This window comes from Pseudophryne corroboree, chromosome 5 (assembly GCF_028390025.1).
Source record: "Pseudophryne corroboree isolate aPseCor3 chromosome 5, aPseCor3.hap2, whole genome shotgun sequence".
Classification (NCBI taxonomy): domain Eukaryota; kingdom Metazoa; phylum Chordata; class Amphibia; order Anura; family Myobatrachidae; genus Pseudophryne; species Pseudophryne corroboree.
Genome location: NC_086448.1, coordinates 363,448,774 through 363,474,209, shown reverse-complemented (window position 1 = coordinate 363,474,209; position 25,436 = coordinate 363,448,774). Strand labels below are relative to the sequence as shown.

The 25,436-nt window shown below is 45.8% G+C and overlaps 1 protein-coding gene across 1 annotated transcript in view; it reads left to right on the top strand.

Moving 5' to 3' along the window:
• SLC6A19 (solute carrier family 6 member 19) overlaps positions 1–25,436 on the top strand; it is a 572,970-nt gene that overhangs the window by 535,403 nt on the left and 12,131 nt on the right. The window contains exons 10-11 of the mRNA XM_063922661.1: positions 8,463–8,622; positions 21,507–21,669. Of these exons, the coding sequence (XP_063778731.1) occupies positions 8,463–8,622; positions 21,507–21,669 (323 nt within the window). The remainder of the gene's footprint in view (positions 1–8,462; positions 8,623–21,506; positions 21,670–25,436) is intronic.

The following is a 25,436-nucleotide window of genomic DNA, read 5'->3' as shown; positions in this document are numbered from 1 at the left end:
TAGCACAGTATATGGTTGTGCAATATTGTTGTTAAGAATTTTATGGCAAAGGGAGAATTATCAAGTGTCAGATTTGTAAACTAATTTTTGGTTGAAAGTGTAACCAACCACTCACACTGCCGTAACTATTTTCAGCAGACATTTCCCTAGCCCCACTATACTCAGTGTAGCCATTGAAATCTTTTAAATGTTGGAGTGGGTATGTTCATAAAAACTTTGGTGTGATAATACAAGTTACAATTGTATCCATGTGCCACCTCCAGTCTAAGCACGCTGCTGTACATGTGTCCCTCTACTGTGTGTCTCCAGTTCACTTGCATAGAGGAAGAATGTGCCCCTGAGAATCTCCACAGAGAGACTGGCCTTATATGCAGGAGAGACCCTACATAGTCTACAGTGTCACCTTCACCATATGTATGTGGGCACACACTCCACTGCCACCATTATTTGAATACATTTACAGTTGGGTGCTTCCAATTTATCTGCACACAACCTGTGTTAACCCCATACTTTCCTGGATGTATCTGTTGCAGTATGTCTACATTGTGTAACTGTTGTACATTCCAGTATGAACCCTGTGTCATCCTGCAAACAAAACCTTGTTAAGTTGTTTTTATGTGGGCTGACGTCTATCATAGACCACTGGCACCTATATCAACACCTATAGGATCTTACAATACTTACTGTTCAAGAAGCCCAGTCACTATAAGACAGAGATCATTCTTACTAGTTGTCATCCACTTTCAATATCCCACTTGTTTTATGTTTAACAAACAACACTAATGCCATATCTGTAAGAGGCAGATAAATAAAGCCACAGTATAGGTGCACGCCTTGCTGGCTGGAGAATGATGTCAACTATCCTATTGCTGCACACAGCGGCATGTCTAGTATCTGTATGTTACTGAACCAACACCGGCCACAACTCGAGGTCCTAACAAACACTAGTGAATTCAAAAATCCAAATTTGCCATTTTCTCTGACGTCCTAGTGGATGCTGGGGACTCCGTAAGGACCATGGGGAATAGCGGCTCCGCAGGAGACTGGGCACAGCTATGAAAGATTTAGGACTACCTGGTGTGCACTGGCTCCTCCCACTATGACCCTCCTCCAGACCTCAGTTAGAATCCTGTGCCCGACTGAGCTGGATGCACACTAGGGGCTCTCCTGAGCTCCTAGAGAGAAAGTATATTTTAGGTTTTTTATTTTACAGTGAGATCTGCTGGCAACAGACTCACTGCAGCGAGGGACTAAGGGGAGAAGAAGCGAACCTACCTAACTGGTGGTAGCTTGGGCTTCTTAGGCTACTGGACACCATTAGCTCCAGAGGGATCGACCGCATGGAACCGGCCATTGATGTTCGGTCCCAGAGCCGCGCCGCCGGCCCCCTTACAGAGCCAGAAGCAAGAAGAGTCCGGAAAATCGGCGGCAGAAGACATCAGTCTTCACCAAGGTAGCGCACAGCACTGCAGCTGTGCGCCATTGCTCCTCATACACACTTCACACTCCGGTCACTGAGGGTGCAGGGCGCTGTGGGGGGGCGCCATGAGCAGCAATAAAAACACCTTGGCTGGCAAATATATCACAATATATAGCCCCAGAGGCTATATATGTGATAAATACCCCTGCCAGAATCCATTAAAAAGCGGGAGAAAAGACCGCCGAAAAAGGGGCGGAGCTATCTCCCTCAGCACACTGGCGCCATTTCTCCCTCACAGCTCCACTGGAAGGAAGCTCCCTGGCTCTCCCCTGCAGTCTACACTACAGAAAGGGTAAAAAAGAGAGGGGGGGGGCACTAAATTTAGGCGCAATATACATATAGCAGCTATAAGGGGATATAATTTAGTTAATCCCTCTATTATATAGCGCTCTGGTGTGTGCTGGCATACTCTCTCTCTGTCTCCCCAAAGGGCTTTGTGGGGTCCTGTCTTCTGTCAGAGCATTCCCTGTGTGTGTGCGGTGTGTCGGTACGGCTGTGTCGACATGTTTGATGAGGAGGCTTATGTGGAGGAGGAGCAGGTGCCTATAAATGTGTTGTCACGCCCTGCGGGGCAGACACCAGAGTGGATGGACTTGTGGAAGGAATTACGTGAAAGTGTCGACTCCTTACATAAAAAATTTGACGACATGCCAAATGCGGGGCAGCCGGCTTCTCAGCCCGTGCCTGCCCAGACGTCTCAAAGGCCATCAGGGGCTCTAAAACGCCCGCTACCTCAGATGGCAGACACAGATGTCGACACGGATACTGATACCAGTGTCGACGACGAAGAGACTAATGTAATGTCCAATAGGGCCACTCGTTATATGATTGAGGAAATGAAAAATGTTTTACACATTTCTGATGTGACCCCAGGTACCACAAAAAAGGGTATTATGTTTGGGGAGAAAAAACTACCAGTAGTTTTTCCTCCTTCTGAAGAATTAAATGAAGTGTGTGAAGTAGCGTGGGCTTCCCCCGATAAAAAATTGGTAATTTCTGAAAAGTTACTAATGGCGTACCCTTTCCCGCCAGAGGATAGGTCACGCTGGGAAACACCCCCTAGGGTGGATAAAGCGCTTACACGCTTATCAAAAAAGGTAGCACTACCGTCTCCGGATACGGCCGCCCTAAAGGAACCTGCAGATAGAAAGCAGGAGCATCTCCTGAAGGCTATTTATACGCACACTGGTATTATACTGAGACCAGCTATTGCTTCAGCATGGATGTGCAGTGCTGCAGCTGCGTGGTCGGATTCCCTGTCGGAAAACATTGACACCCTAGACAGGGACACTATATTGCTAAACATAGAGCATATTAAAGACGCTGTCTTATACATGAGAGATGCACAGAGGGATATTTGCTGGCTGGCATCAAAAATAAGTGCACTGTCCATTTCTGCCAGGAGAGGTTTATGAACTCGGCAGTGGACAGGTGATGCAGATTCTAAAAGGCACATGGAGCCGCATGACGCTGGGGCTCAACAGGCGGAGCCAGGTATGGTGGGGGCCCGTCTCAAAAACTTCAGCAATCAGTGGGCTCGCTCACAAGTAAATCCCTGGATCCATCAAGTGGTATCTCAGGGGTACAGGCTGGAATTCGAGACATTCCCCCCCCCCCCGCCGTTTCCTCAAATCTGCCTTGCCAACGACTCCCTCATACAGGGAGGCTGTGATAGAGGCAATTCACAAGCTGTATTCCCAGCAGGTGATAATCAAGGTGCCCCTACTTCAACAAGGACGGGGTTACTATTCCACAATGTTTGTGGAACCGAAACCGGACGGTTCGGTGAGACCCATTTTAAATTTAAAATCCTTGAACACATATATAAAAAAATTCAAGTTCAAGATGGAATCGCTCAGGGCGGTTATTGCAAGCCTGGAAGATGGGGATTACATGGTATCTCTGGACATCAAGGATGCTTACCTGCACGTCCCCATTTACCATCCTCACCAGGAGTACCTCAGATTTGTGGTACAGGATTGTCATTACCAATTCCAGACGTTGCCGTTCGGCCTGTCCACGGCACCGAGGGTATTTACCAAGGTAATGGCCGAAATGATGATACTCCTTCGAAAAAAGGGAGTTTTAATTATCCCATACTTGGACGATCTCCTGATAAAGGCGAGGTCCAGAGAGCAGTTGTTGGTCGGCGTAGCGCTATCTCAGGAGGTGCTACACCAGCACGGTTGGATTCTGAATATTCCAAAGTCACAGCTGGTTCCTGCGACACGTCTACTGTTCCTGGGGATGATTCTGGACACAGTCCAGAAAAAAGTGTTTCTCCCAGAGGAGAAAGCCAAGGAGCTGTCATCTCTAGTCAGAGGCCTCCTGAAACCGAAACAGGTGTCGGTGCATCACTGCACGCGAGTCCTGGGAAAAATTGTAGCTTCCTACGAAGCAATTCCATTCGGCAGGTTCCATGCCAGAACTTTTCAGTGGGACCTGTTGGACCAGTGGTCCGGATCGCATCTTCAAATGCATCGGTTGATAACCCTATCTCCAAGGACCAGGGTGTCTCTGCTGCGGTGGCTGCAGAGTGCTCATCTCAAAGAGGGCTGCAGATTCGGCATACAGGACTGGGTCCTGGTGACCACGGATGCCAGCCTTCGAGGCTGGGGGGCAGTCACACGGGGAAGAAACTTCCAAGGACTTTGGTCAAGTCAGGAGACTTCCCTACACAAATGTTCTGGAACTAAGGGCCATTTACAATGCCCTAAGTCAGGTAAAGCCCCTGCTTCAAAACCAGCCGGTTCTGATCCAGTCAGACAACATCACGGCAGTCGCCCATGTAAACCGACAGGGCGACACAAGAAGCAGGACGGCGATGGCAGAAGCCACAAGGATTCTCCGATGGGCGGAAAATCACGTGTTAGCACTGTCAGCAGTGTTCATTCCGGGAGTGGACAACTGGGAAGCAGACTTCCTCAGCAGGCACGACCTCCACCCGGGAGAGTGGGGACTTCATCCAGAAGTCTTCCAAATGATTGTAAACCGTTGGGAAAGGCCACAGGTGGACATGATGGCGTCCCGCCTAAACAAAAAGCTACAAAAGTATTGCGCCAGGTCAAGAGACCCGCAGGCAATAGCTGTGGACGCTCTAGTGACACCGTGGGTGTACCGGTCGGTTTATGTGTTCCCTCCTCTTCCTCTCATACTCAAGGTACTGAGGATAATACGGAGAAGAGGAGTAAGAACTATACTCATTGTTCCGGATTGGCCAAGAAGAGCTTGGTACCCGGAACTTCAAGAAATGATCTCAGAGGACCTATGGCCTCTACCGCTCAGACAAGACCTGCTGCTGCAGGGGCCCTGTCTGTTCCAAGACTTACCGCGGCTGCGTTTGACGGCATGGCGGTTGAACACCGGATCCTGAAGGAAAAGGGCATTCCGGAGGAAGTCATTCCTACGCTGATTAAGGCTAGGAAAGAAGTAACCGCAAACCATTATCACCGCATATGGCGAAAATATATTGCGTGGTGTGAGGCCAAGAAGGCCCCAACGGAGGAATTTCAGCTGGGTCGATTTCTGCACTTCCTACAGTCAGGGGTGACTATGGGCCTAAAACTGGGTTCCATTAAGGTCCAGATTTCGGCTCTGTCGATTTTCTTCCTAAAAGAACTGGCTTCACTACCTGAAGTTCAGACATTTGTCAGGGGAGTGCTCCATATTCAGCCTCCTTTTGTGCCTCCAGTGGCACCGTGGGACCTCAACGTGGTGTTGGGTTTCCTAAAGTCACATTGGTTTGAGCCACTTAAAACCGTGGATTTAAAATATCTTACGTGGAAAGTGGTCATGCTTTTGGCCTTGGCTTCGGCTAGGCGTGTGTCGGAATTGGCGGCTCTATCATGTAAAAGCCCCTATTTGATTTTCCATATGGATAGGGCAGAATTGAGGACTCGTCCCCAGTTTCTTCCTAAGGTGGTATCAGCTTTTCACTTGAACCAACCTATCGTGGTGCCTGCGGCTACTAGGGACTTGGAGGACTCCAAGTTACTGCACGTAGTCAGGGCCTTGAAAATTTATGTTTCCAGGACGGCTGGAGTCAGAAAGACTGACTCGCTATTTATCCTGTATGCACTCAACAAGCTGGGTGCTCCTGCTTCGAAGCAGACTATTGCTCGCTGGATTTGTAGCACAATTCAGCTTGCGCATTCTGCGGCTGGCCTGCCGCAGCCTAAATCGGTAAAAGCCCATTCCACGAGGAAGGTAGGCTCTTCTTGGGCGGCTGCCCGAGTGGTCTCGGCTTTACAACTTTGCCGAGCTGCTACTTGGTCAGGGGCAAACACGTTTGCAAAATTCTACAAATTTGATACCCTTGCTGAGGAGGACCTTGAGTTCTCTCATTCGGTGCTGCAGAGTCATCCACACTCTCCCGCCCGTTTGGGAGCTTTGGTATAATCCCCATGGTCCTTACGGAGTCCCCAGCATCCACTAGGACGTCAGAGAAAATAAGATTTTACTCACCGGTAAATCTATTTCTCGGAATCCGTAGTGGATGCTGGGCGCCCGTCCCAAGTGCGGACTGTCTGCAATACTTGTATATAGTTATTGTTACCTAAAAGGGTTATTGTTGAGCCATCTGTTGAGAGGTTCTGTTATGTTCATACTGTTAACTGGGTATAATATCACGAGTTATACGGTGTGATTGGTGTGGCTGGTATGAGTCTTACCCGGGATTCAAAATCCTTCCTTATTGTGTCAGCTCTTCCGGGCACAGTATCCTAACTGAGGTCTGGAGGAGGGTCATAGTGGGAGGAGCCAGTGCACACCAGGTAGTCCTAAATCTTTCTTAGCTGTGCCCAGTCTCCTGCGGAACCGCTATTCCCCATGGTCCTTACAGAGTCCCCAGCATCCACTACGGACTACGAGAAATAGATTTACCGGTGAGTAAAATCTTATTTGTTCCTATTTAAAAAAGTAAAACATATTAATTTGAGCTGGAATTAGATGAGCTCAAACATGATTGAACCTCCCAAATAATCAATCTAAATTTTGAGAAATACTATTTTCGCATCGAGTTGACAAATTAGTTTGAAACTATTTTTTTGTCTTGTTTGTGCATGTCATGTGGGGAATGTGGCTAAATTCATCATACTGTACATATATATGGTATAACATATATTATATGTAGGCTTGCCTTCATTTAAAACAAACAAAATATATATGACCTGGCTATGGAACTCTTAACAGAAAGAGATGGTCCCAAACATGCGTTTGGGCTTCTTCAAACCACAGTACAAATTTTGAAAAACTGGCTATACAGTCTCATACTGCACCTATGTTTTTGCAGTTGTAGTACCCAGGGCTGCCACCAGACATTGTGGGGCCAGGACTGGTATATAGGCAGAGCCCCCCACCACCACCCTTCCTTTCATGATTCTCATGGGGTTATGGAGGTAGCGAGAGCAAGACTGAAAGAATAAAGTGAAGGAATAGGAGGGAAAGAGAGAGAGGAGAAATAGGGGGAGATGGGCAAGAGAAAGCAGGAGGAGTAATAGGGGCAGACGGGTGAGAGAGAAAAGAGGAGGAGGAATAGGGGCAGATGGGCAAGAGAGAGAGGAGGAGGAGGAATAGCAGTAGATGGGAGAATGAAAAGAGGAATAGGGGCAGATGGAAGAGAGAGGAGGAAAGGGGCAGATGGAAGAGAGGAAGAGAGCGCATGAGAGAGAGAGAGCGCATGAGAGAGAGGAAGAATAGCGGCAGATGGGAAAGAGAAGAGGAATAGGGGCAAATGGGAGAGAGTGCAGAAGAATAGGGGCAGATGAAAGAGAGAGAAAGGAGAGGGAAAGAGAAAGCAGGAATAGAGAGAGAAGGAATATGATTAAATTGGAGGGAGAGAGGTGGAATAGAGGGAAAAGGGAGAGATTAGGAATAGAGAGAGAGAGAGAGATACACGGAATAGGGGAAAATAGGGGAGGGAGAGAGCGAGAGAGGAAGAATGCAGAGAGAGAGAGAAGGAATAGGGGGAAATTGGAGGAAGAGAGGCGGCATAGAGGGGAATGGGAGAGAGAGAAGGAAATGGGAGAGAGAGAGAGGAGGAACAGAGAGAAGGAATAAGCCATAGGGCAGGCCTGGCCAACCTGTGGCTCTCCAGCTGTTGTAAAACTACAAGTCCCATCATGCTTTGCTACAGTTTTGCTATTCGGGAAGGCTAAAAAACTGTGGCAGGGCATGCTGGGATGTGTAGTTTCACAACATCTGGAGAGCCACAGGTTGGCCAGGCCTGCCATAGGGGGAATGTGAGAAAGAGAGAGGGAATAAGGGAAATTATAGAGAGTGAGCAAGTGGGGGTGGGGGGGGGGGGGGAGAGAGAGAGAAGGAATGGGGGATATGGTAGAGTGAGTGAGTGAGAGCAAGAGAGAAGAAAAATGGAGGAGAGAGAGGAGGAATCGAGGAAGAGAGAGTGCCCTGACTAGAATATAGCAGAATCGTACTCACCTTGGTGGAGGGCTGAGAGGGCAATCCCAGTTGCATTGTTTCCTTTAAATCCACATGTCTTGCTAGGTTCTTCTCCTCTCTTCACAGGCAGCATGTCACCTCCCTGCAGGACTCCTCTTCTCCCATCTAGACTCCAGAGCTGAGCAGCTGGTCTCAAGAGAGCTGCAGCAGCAGGCATCATTCACACTAGTCTGGTCCTGGAGAGTAGGGTCTGGAACAATTAGTTTTTAAGTAGTTGCATGCTGCACAGCATGGGATTAGACTGCAGGGGCATAACTTTTACCTCCAGTAAAACAGGGGGCTATTCTGTTTCACTCTATTAGTTGAAGTAGCTGGGACGGGCCCAGCATTCACCCCTGATGGTGTCCCTGGTAGCACTCCACCCTACAGACTCTTTCAATCATGATTATAAGGAGTTTTTATTACATTAAATATTATTCAGGGATTATATATTAAAAGTTGAGGTACTGACAACATACTGTATTAATGAAATATACACAGTAATCATTACACTAAATCTTTTTTTCCTTTTTGTTTTTTCTAGGTGGTATATGTGTAATTTCATTTTTGATTGCACTTATATTTGTGCTGAGATCTGGAAATTACTGGCTTGCTTTATTTGATGGTTTTGCCGGATCCATACCTTTGCTAATTATAGCATTTTGTGAAATGTTTTCAGTGGTTTACATATATGGAATAGACAGGTAAATTTAATTTTATAAGCAAAATAATCATAATATGTAACTACATTTTGTTTTTAAAGATTCATATTAAATTTATCTTATGCGTTATATTTTTTTAATAATAATTTGAAACATTGAATAAAAAAATAGTATGCTTGTTTATTTAGCCTTCTCTATAAAAGGATAAGTATTCTTGTATCAGGATATCATGCAGTGTACACATGCAGTTTTGACAAATTAAATAAAAACAAAAGATCCAAGTCCAATTAACACTAATTAGTGGCTTGTGTTATTAAATGCACTTCCCCAGTTGGCAACTGTGCATTACCTTAGTTATACAAACTAATAAGAAAAGGTAATGTATTAAACCATTGCCAAAGGGAACGTCAATATACTATGTATATATAGTGGTATGGCGCCCATGCCAGAGGTCACAATCTTAGTGGCCATCTTCTCGCTCTTTGTATGATAATAAGAACACACAATTAAAAGTCCAATGTAATTTATTAAAAAGTTCTTCTTGAAGTGTTGATAGTACAATAGTTGTTCTTCCCCTTTGGGGTCACAGCAAACATCACAGCCAGTTACCCGACTCATTTCGTCTCCTAGGAGACTTCTTATGGGGTGTATGTCTACAATACCAAGAATGCATCATATAAATACACAATAATAACATTTCCTACAAAGACCTTACATTACGGGTGGACAATCAAAAATCTAGTTATTATTTTCCAAATTAAAGAAAAGAGAAATACAACAGAGCTGGTGATGGAAAGACAGAGATACATTTATCATAAAATCCTTAATGGAACTGTATAATGTATTTAACCAATTTAAGCCTTTAATGACTGCATACCTTGATGAACCCTAAATGGGAATATGACAGATGTGGATATACTCTCGGCAAAGATATTTACCACACAACTACATTCAGAATCAACACTGTCACGATCCGGGTAACTAGACGCCGTTTCCTACCCATTGGGTACCTCCTGAGATTGGCGCAGCGAGCCAGAGCCAGGACATAGTTATGTTTTTGGTTATTGCCTTCAGCGCTAGTTTCAGCGGCCTTCTCAGTATTTGCACTTACGGCGGTGCGGCGCTCTCAGTCCCGTCGCGCCCGTCACTGCCGCGCCTGTGGTCTTCTGCTGGATGTGCGTCCTCTGTGTGCCCCGGCGGTCACTTCCATCCCTGTGGCCGCTGTGCGCATCTGGGTGTGTGGAGTTCTGCTGCTGCAGCCTCCGCCGCCATTGTTGTTTTACGCATGGTTTCAGAGTGCTTCTTTCCCCTTCAATCTCCGTCAATGGGCGCAGCCATTTTGGACTTGGATCACATGTCACTATTTTCACCTATCCTCAGTGCTGCTGGAGCTAGGTCATAATTGTCAGCCAATCCCTGCTATCCAGCAGGTATAAGTATCCTGTCCCAGCACCCAGAAGGTTGTCAGTGCTTCAATTGTCTCTCCAGCGATTCCAGTGTGCAGTTCACTGTGGACTCTCCTGTGGACCTTCCCTGTGATATAGCCTGACTCCCTGGTGCTTTCCCTCTGCGGTGCTGTTCCAGCTCTCCTGTGCTAAAGCTCTGTGGTGCTACCTGCCTCCCTTGTACCCGCACCCAGCACTAGCAGAGTGTATCTCTCCAGCTTTCCAGCAGCCACTCTCCAGCAGTTCCCTGTTTACCTCTCAACCAGTATTAACCCTTACTGTGGAATACAAATCCTGTGAACTCCAGTACCATTTACAGTATACCTGCGAACCCCAGCTTCGCTCACAGTTACCTGCGAACCCCAGCTTCATTCTAAGTTGCACCTGTGATTCCCACCATCACCTTTAACCGCACTTGGGCTCCCAAGTATTATACAGCACTTTCACTCCAACTCCGGGTTACTGGTCTCTACCAGTAGTGTTTCAGAGACTCACGTTTTCACTTATTGTTTGGTTGCTTATTCTTGACTTTTATTATTTAATAAAAAAGCCTCAAAGGCATCTCCTTTTGTCGTGGTCACGCCTTCGGGCATCTGGGTGCTACTGCTTAAGCGCATGTCTAGGAGTCTTCTCTCACCTCCTAAATTCCGGTACCTGTCAGCCCCTACAACTGAGGCTTCCAGCTACCGACACCAGCCCTCAGTTGTGACAGTAAGCACTGACCTAATGGATCCAGTCTGAGACCAAATCCAAGGGACCAGGCCGATGCAAGAACTGGCAGTCCATCTTGAACATCAGGAGGCTGCACAAGGCCATGTTATCCGGTGTCTCCAGGACCCTCCTCCCGACTGAATGAAATTCAAGCTACCCTCTGTGGGTCAGGGGCGTCCAGTATGCCGACAGTAGTACCTCCAGAGGTATCCCCACCCACCATACCCATTTCTCCTCAACGTCTCCACTTGCCGACACCTGCCAAGTATGATGGATCCCCAAAAGCCTGCAGGGGTTTCCTGAACCAGTGCGAGATCCACTTTGAGTTGCAACCCAGCAGTTTTCCTACAGACTGCACCAAAGTTGCATACATCATCTCTCTACTCAGTGGCTCCGCCCTCGACTGGGCATCACCCCTATGGGAAAAATCAGATACCCTGCTTTCATCCTACTCCAACTTTGTGGCTACATTCAGACGTATCTTTGATGAGCCAGGTCGAGTGTCGTCAGCTTCTTCTGAGATCCTTCGGCTGTATCAGGGGACACGAACTGTCGGGCAGTATTTAGTACAATTCCAGATGTTGGCATCTGAAGTCTCCTCTATGCAGCTTTCTGGCAAGGCCTATCGGAACATATTAAAGATGAGCTCGCCACTAGAGACTTACCCGCGAAATTGAACGCGCTCGTATCGCTCTGCACTAAAGTTGACCTACGGTTTCGTGAAAGAGCTATGAAGCGAGGCAGGTCAACAGTTCATAAGACTCCTTCTGCTCCTCCTCCTCAGCCATCTCCATCCAAAGACGAACCTATGCAAATAGGTCATTCACGACTCTCTCCAGCATAGCGCAGAAGACGTCTATCCAATCGCCTTTGCCTATATTGTGCTGCACCTTCCCACCTCATTAATGCCGGTCCCGAGCGTCCGGGAAACTCCAAATCCTAGCCCGCCAAGGAGGGGGTCGGCTAGGAGTAATGTATTCCTCTCCATCTTCAAGTGACTGCAACCTCTCAGTTTCTCTTCAGGTGGCCCTGCGTACCAAGAACCTTATTGTCTTATTGGATTCTGGAGCAGCCGGGAACTTTATTACTGAGAGGTTCGTTAAGCAGTGGTCTCTACCCACTGAGAGACTGTCATCTCCTATATCGTTAACTGCCATGGATGGCAGTAGGATTCCTGATGCGGTTATTACCTCCAAGACCCTACCTATCCGTCTGAGGGTAGGGGTTCTGCATACAGAGCTGATTTCCTTCCTGGTAATCCCAAGGGCCACTCATCCTGTGGTTCTAGGCCTCCCATGGCTTCGTCTGCATAATCCCCAAGTTGATTGGAAGACGACCCATATCCTGGCATGGGGTCCTTCCTGTTCCAAGACATTTTTACATAAAGTGCTTCCAGTTTGCAAATCCTCCTCTAAGTCTCCTGATGTTCCACCTCCGCCATATCAGGTTTTCACCGATGTCTTCAGCAAGTCTTCAGCCAATATTCTTCCTCCCCATAGAGAATGGGACTGTCCTATCGATCTCATTCCAGGGAAAACTCCTCCTCGTGGACGCACATATCCATTGTCGTTGCCTGAGACCCACTCTATGGAGGAGTATATCAAGGAAAATCTGGCTAAAGGGTTCATCCGGCCTTCCTCTTCTCCAGCTGGTGCATGCTTCTTCGTAAAGAAGAAAGATGGTGGCCTGCGGCCTTGTATTGACTACCGGGGTCTGAATGACATCACAGTGAAAAATCCGTACCCTCTGCCGCTTATCACCGAGTTGTTTGACCGCATCAGTGGCGCCACTATCTTCACTAAGTTAGACCTGAGGGGTGCTTATAATCTCATACAAATCCGGAAGAGTGACGAGTGGAAGACCGCTTTTAACACCCGTGACGGACATTACGAGTACCTCGTCATGCCTTTCGGACTCAGCAATGCTCCAGTGGTATTCCAACACTTCGTGAATGAAATCTTCAGAGACTTCCTGTATCATCATGTTGTGGTTTATCTTGATGATATCCTTATCTTCGCGAATAATCTGGAGGAACATCAGTTCTGGGTGAAAGAAGTTTTGTCCCGTCTTCGTACCAATCATTTGTATTGCAAACTGGAAAAGTGCGTCTTTGAAGTTAGATCCATCCTGTTCCTGGGGTATATTGTGTCCGGTTCCGGTCTGGAGATGGACCCCGAGAAGCTTCAAGCGATCCAAGATTGGCCGATTCCTGTAACCCTCAAGGGCATCCAGAGATTCTTAGGGTTTGCCAATTACTACAGGAAATTTATTCGAGACTTTTCCACCATTGTAGCGCCTATTACGGCTCTTACCAAAAAGGGTGTTAACCCTTCCAAATGGTCAGAAGAAGCTACCCAAGCTTTTCATTTGTTAAAACAAAGATTCATCTCTGCTCTGGTTTTGAAACAGCCAAATACCAGTCTGCCCTTCATCCTTGAGGTGGATGCCTCTTCCGTTGGAGTGGGTGCCGTACTGTCTCAAAGAGCAAATGATGGTCATTTACATCCTTGTGGCTTCTTCTCACAAAAGTTCTCTTCTGCCGAGCGTAACTACGCCATTGGCGATCAAGAACTTTTGGCGATCAAGCTCGCTTTGGAAGAGTGGAGGTACTTATTAGAAGGAGCTTCTCATGCCATCACAATTATGAAAGATCACAAGAATCTCCTGTATCTAAAAGGCGCTCAATGTCTTAACCCTCGCCAAGCAAGGTGGGCACTCTTTTTCTCCAGATTTGACTTCAAATGACAGTTTTGTCCTGGTTCACAGAATCGCAAGGCTGATGCCCTTTCCCGCTCCTGGGAGCAAGAAAATGAGTCTGAGTCTACTGACAAACATTATATCATTGATCCAGTGGCGTTCTCCGCAGTGAGGATGGACTCTATGCCCCAGCCAGGGAAAAGTTTTGTGAAGCCGGCGCTCTGAAGCAAGCTCTTGCATTGGGCACATTCCTCTCGCTTTGCCGGACACGCAGGCATACGCAAGACCTTAGAATTTGTTTCCAGATCATACTGGTGGCCGACCCTAAAAAAGGACATTGCTGAATTTGTGGCCTCCTGCCCAAAGTGTGCCCAACACAAAGTACCCCGCCAGTCACTCGCTGGGCAGCTGGTTCCTTTGTCTGTCCCTCATCATCCGTGGACTCATCTCTCGATGGATTTCGTCACGGATCTCCCTGTGTGTAACAAATTCAATACCATCTGGGTGGTAGTTAACCGGTTCACCAAGATGGCTCATTTCATCCCTCTCACCGGCCTCCCGTCAGATTCCAAGTTGGCACAAGTCTTCATTCAAGAGATTTTCAGGTTACACAGTCTCCCTGTGGAGATAATTTCCGATAGAAGTGTTCAGTTTGTGGCCAAGTTCTGGCGAAGTCTTTGTCAAGCGCTCCAAGTCAAGCTGAAATTCTCTACAGCCTATCACCCTCAAACCAATGGGTAAACTGAAAGGGTGAATCAAGATTTGGAGGCCTTCCTCTATATCTATGTATCCTCTTCCCAGGACGATTGGGTTCAACTTCTCCCATGAGCTGAATTTTGCAACAACAACCAGTATCACCAACTATGGGTTTCACCCAAAAGTTCCTGAGTTTCAGCCGCTTCCTGCAACATCAGTGCCTGCTGCTGACATCACGATTCGGCAGTTTGCAAATAACTGGAAGAATGTTCCTATGGCTCTTTTAAAAGCCTCCGCCAGGTACAAGAGATTTGCGGATAAGAAGCGTAGGGCAATTCCTGCCCTTAAAGTTGGTGACCGCGTTTAGCTGTCTACAAAAAAATCTTCAACTGAGGGTTCCGAGTATGAAATTTGCCCCCCGCTATATTGGACCTTTCCTGATTGAGCAAGTCATCAGTCCAGTGGCTTACAAACTTCAGCTACCTCCGTTTTTGAAAGTTCCTAAGACGTTCCATGTTTCTCTCCCCAAACCTGTGATTCTGAATCGCTTTCATTCAGCGCTTCCCTCTGCTCCCAAAGTCCAGACTCAATGTGGTGTTGAGTATGAGGTCGCCAAGATCCTGGATTCTCGTGTTAGATATGGACGTCTCCAGTATCTGATAGATTGAAAGGGCTACGGTCCTGAGGAACGTTCCTGGACAAATGCATCTGATGTCCATGCTCCTAATTTAATCCAGAAATTCCATTCCAGATTTCCGCGAAACCTAATAAGTGTCCTAGGGCCACTCCTAAAGGGGGGGGGTGTGTGCTTTCACGATCCGGTTAACTAGACACCGTTTCCTACCCGTTAGGTGCCTCCTGAGATTGGCACAGCGAGCCAGAGTCGGGACATAGTTATGTTTTTGGTTATTGCCTTCAGCGCTGGTTTCAGCGGCCTTCTCAGTATTTGCACTTACGGCGGTGCGGCGCTCTCAGTCCCGCGACGGCCGTTACTGCCGCGCCTGTGGTCTTCTGCTGGATGTGCGTCCTCTGTGTGCCCCGGCCACCGCTTCCATCCCTGTGGCCGCTGTGCGCATCTGGGCGCGCGGAGTTGTGCTGCTGTGGCCTCCGCTGCCATTGTTGTTTTACGCATGGTTTCAGAGTGCTTCTTTCCCCTTCAATCTCCGTCAATGGGCGCAGCCATTTTGGACTTGGATCACATGTCACTATTTTCACCTATCCTCAGTGCTGCTGGAGCCAGGTTATAATTGTCAGCCAATCCCTGCTATCCAGCAGGTATAAGTATCCTGTCCCAGCACCCAGAAGGTTGTCAGTGCTTCAATTGTCTCTCCAGCGATTCCAGTGTGCAGTTCACTGTGGACTCTCCTGTGGACCTTCCTTGTGATATAGCCTGACTCCCTGGTGCTTTCCCTCTGCGGTGCTGTTCCAGCTCTCCTGTGCTAAAGCTCTGTGGTGCTACCTGCCTCCCTTGTACCCGCACCCAGTGCTAGCAGAGTGTATCTCTCCAGCTTTCCAGCAGCCACTCTCCAGCAGTTCCCTGTTTACCTCTCAACCAGTATTAACCCTTACTGTGGAATACAAATCCTGTGAACTCCAGTACCATTTACAGTTTACCTGCGAACCCCAGCTTCGCTCACAGTTACCTGCGAACCCCAGCTTCGTTCTCTGTTTACCTGTGAACCCCAGCTTCGCTCACAGTTACCTGCGAACCCCAGCTTCATTCTAAGTAGCACCTGTGATTCCCAGCATCACCTTTAACCGCACTTGGGCTCCCAAGTATTATACAGCACTTTCATTCCAACTCTGGGTTACTGGTCTCTACCAGTAGTGTTTCAGAGACTCAGTTTTCACTTATTGTTTGGTTGCTTACTCTTGACTTTTATTATTTAATAAAAAACCCTCAAAGGCATCTCTTGTTGTCTTGTTCCCGCCTTCGGGCATCTGGGTGCTACTGCTTAAGCGCATGTCTAGGAGTCCTCTCTCACCTCCTAAATTCCGGTACCCGTCAGCCCCTACAACTGAGGCTTCCAGCTACAGACACCAGCCCTCAGTTGTGACAAACACCTATTTAAAAAATTACTCAATTAACTCTTAAAATGGACAATGTGTATTCCAAATAATCATATATACACATACATGTAGATTCCAACTTCATATCCACATATTTCTAGTAACAACAGATTCCAACCAGGATAAATTCCATTTGAATTTAACCAAGATAGATATCATAAGGTTTCCCCTAAGGCTATTGCCTATTTAAGAAATATTTAATTTACTTTTCGATTGAACTTCATAAAACAGTATAGACAAGGTGTAGAGGCTATTCCTTAAAATAGTAACAAGTAACATACCTCAGTTGCGAATAAACAAAATAATTCCAATATATCCAGACATAGAGTACAATGTATAAATAAAAACCTATAAAGTCATATTCGAAATAACATCAGAGAATCTCCAATAAATTCTAAACTTCAGTAATTACCATCAATTTTCAAAAAATATATATAAAAAATATCCCAATTCATCCAAGTCCATGTAAAATACAACCAAACATATATGAAATCCCCATTGCATCTATTTTTTTTATTATTATTTATTTGATCAATTGTGGACTATAAAAGAGTATATACAGTATTATCCCCTGTGAAAAAAAAATCCACTCTCCTTGTCTATACTGTTTTATGAATCACATTGTGATCCCCACCAACAGGGGACTGAAGTGGTAATAAGCAGCCTATTCTTACATTTTAATTACTTTCATTAGCACAAATAGGGGTATTGTGTTGCACTGTACCATATAAGAGCCGCACTGCACATCAAAGAAGTCAGTATGTTCACTTCCTACGCAAATTCATTATGGAGCTTATATGCCACTGGAGAGCCATGATCTTCTACAGCTACATAAGTTGTCTGACACAGCAGGAGAGTCTTGACCGACTGCGAGCTGCTTATGGGGAGAAAACACCCTCCCGAACCACTGTGTTTGATTGGTTTGCAGAATTTAGGTGTGGGAGACGGTCACTGCCATCACTGAGGACAGAGTTTCTGCCTTGTTGGAAAATAGTTGAAGGAGGCTCAGGTGACTTGGTGCTGCAACATGCTGGCCAGGTTTGATGGCAGTTGCTCAAACTTTGTCTGGGAGATTATCAGTGATGATGAATCCTAGATTTACAGTTTCGACCCCAAGACCAAACAACACTCGGCTCAGTGGACCCCAGTTGGAGGTGTGCAGCCACAGAAGTTCCGATGTAAATGCAGCAGGTTTTTGTGGCCAAGCAAGATGTAGCTACTGTACTAGTCATAAAGCAGTCATAAAGCAGCGCACTGTCACTGGGGACTGGTACACCAACCAATACCTATTGCAAGTGCTGGAAGCCATTTCCAGGCACCATCTAAGAACTCACACTTTTTTGTACCCTTCTCCATCATGACAAAGGACATGCCCACAAGTCCAGGAAAGTGATGGATTTTGTGGCCCATGTACGCATCCAGAAGCTTGGTCTTCTGCCTAACAGTCCAGACCTGGCCCCATGCAACTACTTTGTGTTCCCATGAATCAAGCGCAAGATGCGTGGGATTCATTTTGAATCACCTGAAGCTGCAATGAAGACCTTCATCCAGCATGTAGAAGCTGCTTCACCAAGTAGGCCATCTTAACAGCAGTATGGGCCCCTGGGAAAAGCTATACCCTGGGGCCCCTACCCATCCTCCAGTAGTGGGGAAGGAGGTGCTATTGGTGGATGTAATTTCCTACAAGCTGTAGTGGGTGTCTTACCTTCCACTCAGGATACAGGACCTGGATCAGTACTTTCTGCTAATTACTCCTTTACTAAATGAATGGGGAGGGGGTTTATTGAGATGGGGCAGGAGGGAGAACACTAAACTGTAGAAGATTGGCATTGGTATGAATCAAGGTACATGATTTCCAGGTTGGTATGGGGTGTTTAATATGCAGGGGAGGGGTGTATAGTGGAGTGGACTTAATATTTGTAATTTTCTGGTGGGAGGGCATCTTGCTTGAAAATGGATATCTCAGGTTTATGTGTGGTGGATTTCTTAGCTTTAAATTGGATAAAAACTAGAGCATCTATCCTTTCAGAGGGTACTAGAGGATTGGAGTTCAGGAGCCGTTGCAATCCACCAGCAAAAATATAAAACCGCACCCCAGGCGTGAGGAGCTGGAGCAGGTTCCTGCTGCTGGAAGGCTGGTATCTCCGGTTCTAGGCATAGTGGAGACAAGCTACCACAGTCCACCAAAATGGGAGAGTCACAGCTTTTGGATTATACCATCGGAAAAATTCTAAGACAGACAGAAGTAAAGATATCTGTCCAGGAAGAGCAATTAACAGACTCCGATAATGACCGCTGATTTGAAGTCTGATATCTCCGGTTCCCCAGATGGATAAACTCCTCTGGAGAACACTTTGGGAAAAAATAGTCATGTTTATTCCATTTGTAAATATGATACTTTTTGTGCATCTGGAGACTTATTGCACACCCCATACACACACACACCCCATACACACACACACACACACACACACACACACACACACACACACACACACACACACACACACAAAACATCCACCTAAGTAGTAATGAGCACGCATTGGTAATGTAACATGAAACAAAATTTAACAAGTACTAAATGTCTGACAGATGCCACTACAGACATAAACTGCTAGACAAACCAATCTCATTTTCACCCTGAAATTGTATGCAGTCACCTTGTACAATAAGGGTGAATAAACCAGAAAGTTAAAAGGTCCAATCCACTAATGATATTGTTGTTGTTTGAGTACCTCAGAGGGCAATTATCACAAATACAGAGACAGAGGGGGTCATTCCGAGTTGATCGCTTGCTAGCTAGTTTTAGCAGCCGTGCAAACGCTATACCGCCGTCCACTGGAGAGTGTATTTTAGCTTAGCAGAAGTGCGAACGCATGTGCAGCCGAGCTCTGCAAAAAAAGTGTGTGCAGTTTCAGTAGCTCTGAACCTACTCAGCACTTGCAATCACTTCAGTCTATTCATGTCCTGATTTTACGTCATACACCCGCCCAGTGAACGCCCAGCCATGCCTGCGTTTTTTCAGACACGCCTGCATTTTTGCAATCACTCCCTGAAAACGGTCAGTTGACACCCAGAAACACCCCCTTCCTGTTAATCTTCTTGTGGCCATCAGTGTGACTGAAAACTTCGCTATAACCTGTGCACAACCACAATGGGCTTTGTACCCATACGATGCGCGTGCGCATTGCGGCCCATACGCATGCGCATAAATGCCGATTTTTAGCCTGATTGCTGCGCTGCGAACAACTGCAGCTAGCGATCAACTCGGAATTACCCCCAGAGAAACCAGTAAGTGCAACAAAAAGTCTTTGACTTATTACCCTGTCATTTCACTCCATTTACCAGCTTTACAACAGCATTTATAAGTGACCTTGACCAACCTGATTAGGTTCACTTACCTTGTCCTAGTGTTAATGGAGACCTGATTGTAATGAACTTGAGCTGGACAAGCATACATTTACTGGCTAAAACCAGCGGCTGGGAACATTCCTCTGGCAATTACCTGCCAGAATGGTTATACTGCTGCTTTACAAATTCAAAATAGCGTGTATTGATAAAGGTAAAATAAGCTCACAAGCAGCATAATACAAGAAGGCATATCATGTATAGGACACTAGGATCGAAACTCGCCGTCCATAGACAACCAGAAAGCCCACCGCAGTCCAAGCCTTGATTGCGGTGGCAGTGAAGTTAGTTCCGCTTAGGTCCCGCCGTCCTGCCCATAAAATGCAAACAATGACAGTGATACTGTATTTTTGTTTTTAAATAGACAAATGTTAGAAAACAAATAGTGCACCCAGTGTAAGAAGCAATGTTTCAGCATTTTAAGATATCATCCTTTTTATACAATGTAATACAGTAAGAAGAGGACATGATATATTTAGTTTATATAAAGATTGAAATTTTTGAAATGGACTTGGCCAAAAGGGCTATTAATGTAAAAGCTGTAAGAATACACAATTGTATATTAAAGAACACATGCCTAAAGAAAAGAAAACAGGAAGTGTATGGACTTCCAAGCAACTACCATTTAAGCAGGTGCTCCTTCACTGGGGGTAATTCAGACCTAATCGTAGATGTGCTAAATGTAGCACATCTACGATCAGTTTCTCTGACATGTGGGGGACGCCCAGCGGCGATGCTTTTGTACCTGACAAGAAGCTCCCTGCCAGCGCAGCTCCTGCGTGCTGGCAGGGGGCTAACCGCCGCATACTGGGTCACAGCCACCACCAGCCGCCCCCCCCCCAATGGTCTGGACATGCCTCCGTTGTCCGGACCGCGCCCCACCAATGGCATTCTAATGTCATTGGCATGCCCCCTCCTGCCCCGTGACTGAGTCTGCCTGTCAATCAGGCAGAGGCGATCGCAAAAATTAGATGTTTTCCGCCGCGCGTGCGCAATGAGCATAGTAATTCAGACTGCAATCGCTGCCACAATGCAGTCTGAATTACCCCATATACTACACACATCCACTATGGCCAAACGATATGGATGGCTCCTGAAATGGCATCGCATAACACAGGTGTGATAAAGGTGGGACATAGGAAAGGGGGGAATGTGACTTGCAGATGGCATTACCCAATGAAGAAAAGCTAATCTTTTCATTGCATGCTAAATTGCTGTCAGGCTACATCCTCATATCGGTCTATAGGGATAGCGGTAAGCAGAAGAGATAATATGTTAGTAAACTGCAAAGAGCAATTTCTTCTGTGAAAATCCAAGAGAAACGGCTTTTCGCAGTTTACGAAATTGACTCCTTTGTTTTTTTATTTGCGTAAATGTTTCATTGTCCTGTAACTGGTAGGATGTGACTGGTAGGATTTGCTATAGCACTTCAAGCGGCCGTTAGACAGGAAGTATCAATGGGAAATGCAACAGCTTATAAACAGAAATGTTCTAAGAAATATATATTTTGTTACAGAATACAGAATGAACATGATTCCTTTAACGTATTAGAAATATGGAGCTTATCTAATAGAAAAACCAAATTGTAGCCTGGCCTGTCCACACATACAACACTGTGTGAGTGAGGTGCATGTTTTGCAGGTCTCCTCACAGAATCACAAGTGAAATAATTGACTCCACCTGCAGACTTTTTAAAATGTGTCTGTGAGTAATTAATACACCTGTGCACCTGCTGGGTTACCTGAGAAACATGCACTGTGTGGGGTAATGAGGACCGAGTTTGCAGACCTATGAGCTAGAGCATCACCGTATAATCTATCATTGTCATTCATGTACCGTATACAGTTTATTTTAAAATTCCACCCGCTATGAGTTACAATTATTATTTTTATCTTGTAGGTTTAACAAAGACATTGAATTCATGATTGGTCACAAACCAAATATTTTTTGGCAAGCCACTTGGAGAGTTATCAGTCCTCTTATTATGTTAGTTATATTCATTTTCTATTTTGTGATAAAAGTTTCTCAGGAGCTTCTCTACATTTCCTGGGATCCTGACTATGTAAGTATCAAGTAGAAAAACCCAAATCAACCTGTCTCTAGTAAGGATAGATATATATATATATATATATATATATATATATATATATATATATATATTTGATAATTTTCAGATTTAAACAATCAGCAGCAAAGAGGGATGTATACCAGTGGCTGCATACATAAATCACTATACCTATTTTATAGGTAACACATTAGACAATGAGCCTCTGCACTAATAACAAGTCTGAGTAATTTCCTATATTGATCTTCTCTTGTTGTTATTAGCGCAGAGGCTCATTGTCCATTATGTATCACAATGGGAAATTAATGTTATTAATAATGTCCATGTGAACTACATTGGCAACATTCTATAGAGATCTTATGTATCTAGAAATGTGCAACCCACTTTTCTCTATTCCCAGTCTTCACCAAAATAATCTGCACAATCTACAATGTACCCAGTGAGTTATGCTACAAATAGACATGCACTTACCCAATACACAGAGATGAGCGAAATTTTCTAATCTTCCACAACATAATTGCTTCATTCCATATTTGTCAAACAAAGGGGGTTATTCAGGTTTGTTAGCAAACCAAAAGAGTAAGCAATTGTAGAAAAACATGCTTCACTGCAGGTGGGGAAGATGTAACGTGCAGAGAGATTTCGATTTGGAAGGGTTAGATTGGTTTAGTGCATGGTAAATACTGGCTGCTTTATTTTTACACTGCAATTTGGATTTGTTTGAACACATCCCACCCAAATCTAAATCTCTCTGCACGTTACATCTGGCCCACCTGCACTTGCAACATGGTTTTGCCCAGTTGCTTACTTTTTTGGTTTGCTAACAAACATGAATAAGGCCCTAAATTTGACTTTTAATATTCCCAGTCCGATCCCAACCACGCCACTCAGCCAAATGAATTAATCTATTCATCGCTATTCATAAACTATGAATTCTAGTCTAAAAATACAGTGTGGAATAATGAAATTAAAGCAGATCTCAGGGTATTTTCAGAACTTCACATCTACACAGCCTTTTCCATTCACAGTTTATTCTGTATTAAATTGTGCTGTAACGTCACAGATCTCGGTGCACACATTAGATAACAAAGAATTGTGCAACTTGCATAATAACATGTATTCATTCATAAAGTCAAAATAAAATAAATTTGTGTACTATGTGTCTACTTAAAATATATCATCTCACGATTATGGTATCTGCACCTAAAAAAATAATCGTGACGTAAAAGGATGGAGATAAAAGAGCAAATCCAAATGAAGAAGACAAGAAAAAGTCCAATCCCTGATCTCATCATATACTGTACATAATCCCAAATTAAACTGTAAAACATTGCTCTATTTTATTTTATTTTTGCTCAAATTAAAGTTTTACTCTGGCCTTTATATGAATTTGCTGCAGAATGAAGCTGCAAAAAGCAATACTACTATTCCAAGGTACAGTATAATAAATAACACAGTTACAGTGTCCTAATTGGTCTAGCCACATATACTTACCAGCTTTAGCAATAGTCATTTTGGAGTAACAATGGGCCTGATTCAGATTAGTTGTAGTCGTTATCATACAAAGCTATCACTGCTGCTTCCAAGGGAACAGTAGTGAACTGTGTTAGGCGCCGAGGGTCCGCCCGTCAGTGCGGCCCGGCGCCTAGCAACTAGGGACGCCGCATGCGGACAGCCGCCGGCTCCCTAGCAACGTTAGACGCCGGGCGCACGGAGCCGCTCAGACCCTAGCAACGGGGACGCCACTGTCGGACCGCGTTCCCCGTTGCTGGGTCTAGATTAATCACCTCATTGGTATCCTGGCCGTGCAGCATGCAGCTGCACGGCATGATTGTTAATTACCCTGTCTGGCTCCTGATTGGAGAGCTCCCAGTTAAAAGCACTCTCTGGACTTCTCACAGACGCCGGTAATAGCTTCCTGTTTGCTGTGTCTGTTGCAGAGAGTTTTCCAGTCCTGTCTATCCGGTCGTTCTTGTCCTCAGTGGTCCAATACTCGGAAGTTGTCATCTTTTCCTGGAGTCCTGACCGAGCACCTTTAACATCCTGTGGTGTTCGTGAGTCGCGGCGTAGCCGTGTGTTGCGGCTTGACCGCTTACTATTTATTATTTGGTTATATTGTGTTTCGGAGCTTTTGCGGAGGATTCCGCTCCCACAAATCCACTCTGGTATCCAGCGGTGCTGGATAGGAGTAACAGATTCGTGGATTTTTGGTTGTCCTTTTCCCTGGCGGTTTGTCCGCACATACTTCTGGTTTAAGTTAGTTAGCTTGTAGCCCCTGGCCTGGTTGCTTAGTCAGAGGGCCCCTTGTTATCACCCTGTCTCGGATTACCCTTTGTCTCCCATTAAGACCTGAGGGGGCATCGGAGTTGGGCAGACATAATCCGCCCTTCAAACGCGGCTGCCATGGGCTCAAGCAACCATAGTCTCGCAGGGGATTTCTGATAACACGGGCGAGACAACGGAGTTAGGGCGCCAGGGGTTACTAGGCTATCCTGCTCCCGTAACCAGCATTCCATTCCAGTACTCTGACCTCCGTCATAAGATCACCTCTGGTCAGACGTACTGGTATCATAACATTATTACCGGCCTGACTAAAATTTAAAATTAAACAGGGTTTGATTTTTTCCCTTATTTCAGTTTGGAAGATTTGTCGGCCTCATGAATCCCACTGGTGTAGGGCCAAATCCTGGCCAGCTTCTAGTTAGTCAGATTCAAGAACTTACTCAGATGGTTCAGGATCTATCCCTTCGGGTGAGGTCACAGGAAGATCTGTTACGGACTTCCCCGAGGGTCGTTCCTGAACCAAAAATGCATTTGCCTGACCGTTTTTCTGGGGATAGAAAGCAGTTTTTTAATTTTAAAGAGTCTTGTAAACTTTATTTTCGTTTAAGACCAGTCTCCTCAGGTACGGAATCTCAGCGGGTCGGAATTATTATTTCTTTACTTCAGGGGGATCCCCAGACCTGGGCTTTTGGTTTAAGAACAGACGATCCGGCATTGTTGTCTGTAGACGCCTTTCTGGGGTCTTTAGGGCTATTGTATGATGACCCTGATAGAGAGGCATCCGCCGAGAGTCATTTGCGTGCTCTCAGACAGGGTAAGAATCCCGCAGAGATTTATTGTACGGAGTTTCGCCGTTGGTCGAACGACTGTGGATGGAATGACCCAGCCCTGCGCAGTCAGTTTCGCCTCGGCTTATCTGAGTCTATAAAAGACAGTCTCCTTCAGTATCCCGCTCCTGAGACTCTTGATAAACTCATGGAGCTTTCTATTAAGATTGATCGCCGTCTCAGAGAGCGGAGGGCTGAAAAAGGAGCATCTGTCGGGTCTACTCCTGGTGTTTTTTCCATTCCTGTGGACATAGAGGAGCCCATGCAGATAGGTCTCTCCAAGCTGTCTCCTGAAGAAAGAACCAGAAGGCAAAATTCTGGTCTTTGTTTGTACTGTGGGAGTAAGGGACATTTTGCCCGTAATTGTCCGAACAAGTCGGGAAACGCCTCGACCAAGTGAATTGTGAGGGGGTTCACTTTGGTCTGCAGCTTATCTCCTCAAATAATTCACTGTTAGTCCCAGCTAAAGTTTCCTTTGGCAGCCTCTGTTCCTCGGTGTCAGCTTTTGTTGACAGTGGAGCTGCAGGGAACTTTATGGACTTAACGTGGGCCAAGGCCTTAGGTATTCCTCAGTTAGCCTTGGGTAGGTGTATCACCATGCATGGTTTAGATGGGAGTCCCTTGTCCAATGGGGTTATTTCTCTCTGTACACCT